At 34.6% G+C, this 7750-nt stretch overlaps 1 protein-coding gene across 1 annotated transcript in view; it reads right to left on the minus strand.

The window, feature by feature from the left end:
• Positions 1–7750, minus strand: part of SLC2A13 (solute carrier family 2 member 13) — a 342174-nt gene that overhangs the window by 277813 nt on the left and 56611 nt on the right. The window contains exon 2 of the mRNA XM_003926726.4: positions 3405–3564. Within this exon, the coding sequence (XP_003926775.2) occupies positions 3405–3564 (160 nt within the window). The remainder of the gene's footprint in view (positions 1–3404; positions 3565–7750) is intronic.

The raw sequence follows: 7750 nt of genomic DNA on the forward strand, positions 1-7750 counted from the left end.
AAAATGCCAACGTTTTCTGTTACTGGCAGTTATTTTTTCTAGAAAAAGTAAACTTCCAGTTGTTCAGCAGAAAACAGTATTTCTATGATATCTAAACAATAAGAGAACAGAAATTTTGACCCATCTGGCATGAAAGGTGAACTATAATGTTTCTACAACATCAAAATCTAAAATGCTTTTCTATCAATCAATTTCATCTTCCATCTGTCTTAATCCAATCACTAGCGTAAAAATTTTCAATAACTAGGGCTGTTAGATTATAAACTTTTGAAAGCAAAACCATGAGGAAGAAAGGCGTTAGCTTTTGAAAAGAAGAATTGAATCTAATCTCTGCCAAGGCCAAGTAAAAGCCATGTGGTCTCAGCCAAATATTTAACTTCTCTGAGCATCAAGTTTTTAATCTGCAAAATGGGAATAATACCAGTTTCCCTAACCTGTCAAGATTTGAGGTAGCATCAAATGGTATTTGCTACCAGACTCTGAAACTGTTCATCAATATAATGCAAAACCAGTAAATCTGAAACACTGGATATTGTAGTACAAAATTAAATATTAGTAACTTAAAGTAGAGTTTTAGAAGCAATAAAGTCAAAAAGGGAAATAAAAAAATTTAATATTCAAATTCTTTCAAGACTAGGGACATCTAAAATGAAGATATACAAAAACATAAGTGTGAGAAAGAAATTTTACATGACATATTTACACGTACATTTTCCTAAGAATTTTTGAAACATATTGGTATAATGATGAGTTATCTATTGTTATAATTATGAATAAGTTATCATTGTTGGAAATTCCAGAGTTAAAGTTAATGCTAAGGTAGCATTTCAATTTTTATTCGCTTATAACCACATTCCTATTAGCCCAGGAGTCAGATGAGATAAATATACTGATAAGGATACTAAATAACAGAAGACAGGAACCAAGAAAAGGAAACCTAAAAAAAGGAAACATGTTTGCATGTATATGTAATTAAATATGTATTCATGCAAACAAGGAATTGGGTTCAAAACAATCTGCTTGTTAACATCTTGGTCTATATATAAACCCAAGTTAGTTTTCCCATAATCTTATTTTATTTTTTTACCCCTGGACATTCCAATATTGCTAGAAAAATAAACACAAGCATGCTGATTAATTGGCTTTACTGCAAATACATATCTCCAGCTTCAGCTGGGATTCCATGATTACTTGGAAATCAGGTGTTGTCTCTAGTCTTTCTTCCTTCTCATACTTCCCGCAGCAGCTATACACTTTAAATATTATTTTCTCTGGGCCTCTGCTCTACCATCTCAAAGAACCATTCTTGCCAATAAAGAAAACAGATACCATAGAATGTTGGTTTTCTTTCAGCCTTTCTTACAGCAATATCTATAGTAGCACCCATCCTTCATTCATCAGAACAGCAACTAATAATGTGATTCTTCATTTATTATCTGCCACGTGCAAAGCATTAGGCTGAACACTTTGCATATAATAAGTAATTTGGATCCTACAATAATCTTGTAAGTGTTTCTACTTTACAGAAAAGTGAAGCTCAGAGGCGCTAACTGACTTGTTCGAGGTTCATAGCTAATCAATGGTAAAAAACAGATTTGAATCCAGGTCTATGTTGTCTCCTTGCCTCTGAAAAGGGGTTTCAGGCTCGTCCCAACATTTCCACTTTTACAGAGCAACACCACATTCATAAATGTATTGTCACTATGGTGTGACTTTCTCTTTCCTAATCAGGACTAAGAAAAGACTTCTTAATTGTTATATTTAGTGAAAAATGTAGTTTATGCAACTATACATGCTATGCATTTGAATATATATCTATATTAGTTACATTAACAAAAATTTTTCACAAAATGTAAATTGATGATTTAGATCTTCCTAAGACATGAAAGTTGAAAGAGTGACTTCCATTGCATTACAAGAAAAATTCAAAATACCAGGTTATGCTGAAAACAGTTACTATCTTTCCTCTTTCTCTTCATCTACTGAGTAGAAAACAAACAAACAAACAAGATTTCCTGCTTCAGTTTAGCAACATCTGCAGACACATCGGTTTTTAAAAACTGTGTCCTCCTTTAATGGTCCTTACTAATCTAGGCCCTCACTAGCCTCAAAGAGTTTTCTCACATGACTTTTAATTAAAACTTCATCAGTTTAGGTCTTTAATGTCTCATCTAAGTCACAACGTTTATGGTGCTTCTTACATAGAGGTTTAATTCCCTGGGACCACATCACATTTCACCCTTTTTCATTTTCTTTCTTTCTTTTTTTTTTTTTTTTTTCTCGAGACCAAGTCTTTCTCCGTTGTCCAGGCTAGAGTGCAGTGACACAATCTTGGCTCACTGCAACCTCTGTCTCCCGGGTTCAAGTAATTCTCCTGCCTCAGCCTCCCAAGTAGCTGGGATTATAAGTGCATGCCACCACACCTGGCTAATTTTTGTATTTTTGATAGAGACAGGGTTTCACCATGTTGGTCAGGCTGGTCTTGAACTCCTGACCTCAAGTGACCTGCCCACCTCGGTCTCCTGAAGTGTTGAGATTACAGGTATGAGGCATGCCCACACCCTTTCATCTTCTACTGTTGAGGATTAACATCAACACCGTAAAAGCCATACAAGCACGGCCTTGAGTTTATCTTCTTGAATATTCTATTCCCCAGTACGTACAGAGAAGTAAATGCTAAATAAATATTTGTTCTAATAAGCAGAGGCAAGAAAACAAGTTAGGCAATATTGTATAACCTCTACTACCTTCTAATAAAATTTCTCTGGAACAGTTATATGCGTACTATAAAGACATCAAAATCCACAGCCCATAATATCTTTAAGCTTTAATGTAATATTTTGTTTTAATAATAGTTTGTATTTATTTTAAAGCAGTTTTAAAGTCACTTTTGTCATTTATTGATTCAAAATAAGCCAAATATCAAGGAATAATTTGTGTATTTTAAACTCATGTGTAACTCTTTTTAGAGCTAAATTTTTATCTTTAAAGTCTAGGTTTCTTTCAGATCAGAATGTAGCTTCCAGAATGCAAAAAGGATGTTAGCTATATCTGCAGTTCATAAACAGCTTGTCAATCATTGTAGATTTCATGAACTCCATACATATTTATCACTGCATTCATTTTTAAACAAATATTGTGAAAGAGTGCACACAGTGTGAGAAATGTCATCTAAATGCTAAAAAAGGCCTGTAAATATCAATTCTTAATGTTAGGTTCCTTGTCTATCATCAAAATAAATATCAGCTTCTTGTCCACTTTCAATTTTGCTGAATACCACCTACTTATAAATTAGCTATAATGATTCAAAACACACAGTTCTATTTTGACCATGATTTCTCAATTTTCCTCCCCTTCCCCAAAATCATGATTTGAAAAATTAAATGTAAAAAGTATTTACAAACCTCCATCCATCCTTCTGGAGGTAACTGAAGGCTCCATCAACAACACTTGCAAAGAACTGCCCTCCTGTGATGAAGAGGGTATTAATGGTGACTAATCGGCCTCTTAAATTGGGTGGTGAGACCTCCGCAATGTACACTGGCACTGTCATAGAAGCAATGCCTGTAAAAACAACGAAAAGTAAACGTGAGACATTTACTCAAGATTTCTGTTGTTATAAATGCTTATGCTAGATTTAGGCATACACTTACATATATGGGCTTGGTTTTCTACTTTAAGCAAAGGTTTACCACATATTTAAGATTTTGTTCTTAACTAACTCGAGGCTACTGCAGACAAGTAAAAATGTATGTAAGATATCATTTTGCTTATTATCACTTGAAAGCCTACAAATGAAAGCATCCTTAAAGGCTAAGATAATTTCAGAGTGAATGTAAGTGTACTTTATAACTTCTTGAGGACTAAAAATACAAAAAAAAAAAAATTCTCTAGATAGAATGATTATAGAAAGATTTTTAGTCTATATGGAAATGTAATCAGACAATAGTAAGAATAAAAAATTATCTTAGGATACATATTAACTATTCAAAGACATAATTAGATGCCAGTAAATGCACCAAAACTTTCCACTGGTTTACTAATAAAAAATTCACATATTAAATCACCTTATTCAATTGGCTGGGTGTACATCTCAGAATAAAAGAGTTTTACAGCTAAGGTATATTTAGTTACATTAGCTTTAAACCTTTTTCCTATCTGAAATTAATGCAGCATTCTCTATTGCTGTAGTTCTAACTTCACTGATAACCAGAATTACTTATGTGACTTTTTTCTTTAAATAAAGTTGCTCCTACCTCACCTACCCCAGACCTACTAAATAGAAAACCTCAAAGGTCAGGAAGAGTTTGCCTTTTTAAAATTCTCCAGAGGTGATCTTGAGGCTTACTGTGTATTTAAAAACCTAAAGTTCTATAGTACAGAACATTGAACCAATCCAAATTATTTCTTAAAGTCTCACCCGCTTGTGGCATCTGCAATTTCCATATATGTCTGATTATTTACACTACTTTAGCATTTAGTATTATTTAGCCTGTTGTATTCATCCTTAACCAAATGTTGGACATCTATGGATTTGCTTTATCTAATCAACATTCACCAAAGCCTCCATAAAAAAAAAGATTGCCTAAAAAAATTTAATTTTTTATGTCTCTAGATATAATAAATCAATCCTTAGATTAAGCCAGAACATCAATAAAATGAATAAAACAGATCTATATAGAACTGCTTTTAACAAACTGCTTTTTAATGAATTTATGATGGCAAAAAAATAGTTTGTATTGCAGAAATCAGTACTAAGAAACCTGCTGTGTGTTTTCTTGAACAAGGGCTGCCGAAGGTGCTGTTTATCACATTCCATAATGCAAGAGGCATTTCTCTATGGTCTCAATAACTGCAATAGTTGTGATTTTTGTTAGTTGATGGCTAATAAAAATCGCAGGATTTTTTCTTTATTTCTCTTTTAATGTACACAAAGAGGCCCACCTCTACCCAATTTTTTGGACTTCAAGGTATTATTTTGTGACCCAAACTCTCTCCTAATGCCATAACAGTCTGTAATTTCTCCTATTATATTTTTCATCTATTTTTATTTGCTTTATTGTATCTTTGAAGAAGGCAAATAAATATATAAATGAACAGAGAAATGAGATTTATTTAATACATATTTATTTGGGAAAATTCACTGTATTAGCACATAACTCCTGATAAGTAGTTATTAAATCTGCACACAAGTCAAACCATTAAGTCTCAGAACTAGATACTAATTTCCACCAATGTTATTTACTACTGTAGTGGCTGTCAATAATCTTATGACTTCTAGTTTCACACAGTAGTAGGCATGTACTAATAGACACAGAATTAATAAATTATTAATTTACATTGTATTAATTTAATACATATTAACTTAAATGTATTAATTTACAATTAAATTGTCACCTAAGCAAATGAAGTTTCCATTTGACTGCTAATTAATTCAGTAACACAGACCACCTTGAAACGCCCTCATCTGACTTGGAAAAAGGAAGCAAATATCTGCTGCAAATGTTGACGAGGTACTTGTATATTCCTTTTAGTTCTCTTACTATTAAAACATCTCAAACTTCCATAAATCAAACAATAATTTAGAATTTGGATTTCATTTTCTGCTTTGATCTGACTATAAATAGGATTTTGGTTGCTCTCTTTAGACAGAGATCTTACCATGTAGCCACGGAATTGAGTATGGGAATTCAGGTCTGTGGTTTTAGGCAACACATGCTCATCAAAAAAACCCAAAAAACAAAAAAACAAAACAAACAAAAAAAATTACATAGATTTTACTTGATGGAAATGCAAGTATGTCCTCAGACTCTGATAAAGCTTGATTGTTTAAAACACCAGAGCTTTGAAAGTAACACATACTGAAAAGGGTAAAGACTGAAGACAGATTCACTGGATTTGGAGTTGAAAAGAATCATAAAAGACCTTCTGTCCAATGAGAGTTCAAACTGACTTAACACTGCGACAACTGCCTACGCTCAAGAGATATTTTACAGGAACTAATTATCTTATTTAATCATCAGGACATCCCTTTAAAGGGCATGTAATTATCTCTATTTTTCATATCCCAGGTCACACAATGAGTAGGTAGAAGAATCAGAATTTAAAGCAGACAGGAAGATTCTAAAACCCAATTAAGATGGCACAAACTATATGGACTGATCATCCTAAGTAAGGGGAGGCTCTGGAACCAGTGGGTTTCAATTCCTGCCTTGCCACTTAACAGCTGGTTAAGTGTGGCAAACTCACTTAACTTTTCTGGGTCTGAAGTTCCTCATCTATTAAATGGGATGAATAAAAGTAACTCCTTCATAGGAGTTGAGAGGATTCAATGAGTCAAATAAAACACCTAAAATTGTGCCTGGCATAGAGAAGGTGGTCAATAATGTTAGCAATTATTTTTATTCTTATTATCATCTCTAGTTGTGAAGCATCACCAACTCTTTCTATTCAATTCAACCTATAGTAGGTGACAGAATTATAAGAATGAATACAAACAAATAAAATAGGGTCCCAGCTATGAAGGAAAGTATACAGAAGACCTACTCACAAAAGCATACAATCCAGAAAATAACTGCAAAATAACATGGTAAGGGTCATAATAAAGCTATACACTGGATTCTACTGTGGCATGCTGACGATAATCAGGTGGTAGCTGGAAAGGTTGGGCAGATAATTCTGCACAGAACAGGAGCTTAAAATACGTGAAATGGCAGGGGGTTTTCTGAGAGATAAATAGAAAATGTGAGAAGGAATATGTGTGCAGATAAGATGTGAGAGACAGAGAGCACCCAAGTCTCATGGAAGCAGCATCCATTAAGCAGTGAGTATTTGTCAGATGCTAGGTCTGAGCTGGGCACTGTGTTAAGCACTTTGGATATAGTGCTGTAGGAGAGAGACATGAGCTCTGTCCTCATGGAGCTTAGGGTCTGCTGCTCAAACTGAATGGGTCTTACCGTAGGGGAAAGTTGAGGAATATCAGGCTATAGCAAAGCGACTGGCCCAGCCTAAGGAGTCAGAGGGGACTTGAATGAAGTCATGTTTAAGCTGAGATGTAGTAAATGAGTAAGTGAGAGTAGGCTGGAGATAGGGGAGAGTTGGGAGGTACTGCAGATGATCAGATCAACTTAGATAAAGGCCTTGAGGCAGAAAGCAATGCATCCTGCTGAGGAAGGGGGACTACATTTAGAGAAATGGGGAAGGATCAAACACAGTGTAAAGAATCTTAAAGGCAAAATGAAGGTATTGGTACACAGAAGCCTCTGAAGAGGGTAGAAGAGGAAGATGGATGATCAGGTTCACATTTTTAAAGGATCATTCTGGTTGGAATATGGAAAATTGATTGCAGGGAAGCAACATGTAAAGTGGCAGCAATGGAGATGGACTGAAATGATGAGATTTGAGAATTATGTCTTTGGTATCTAAGCTAAAGAGAATATGGATAGGATGTGAAGGATAAGGAGAGAAGGAAGTTGAGGATGATGTTTTGATGTCAGGAAAAAGCAACTAGGAGCATGATGGGCACATTGTACAGGGATGAGGGGCAAAAATTAAGTTTGGGTGCAAGGTAACAAGGTCAGGTCATAGAGGGATTGAGTCAGAGGAGTTTTGCAAAATACAGAAGTAGATAGTAAGTGGCGTGCTTGATGATGTGCTGTGAATATAGATTATTTACATGTGAGTGTTCCACCCCCTCACTCTCTCCCTGACCCGATAAGGTCTTTATCAGAATAACCTGTCTTCTCCTTTA

Source organism: Saimiri boliviensis, chromosome 7 (genome assembly GCF_048565385.1).
Source record: "Saimiri boliviensis isolate mSaiBol1 chromosome 7, mSaiBol1.pri, whole genome shotgun sequence".
In the NCBI taxonomy this organism is placed as follows: domain Eukaryota; kingdom Metazoa; phylum Chordata; class Mammalia; order Primates; family Cebidae; genus Saimiri; species Saimiri boliviensis.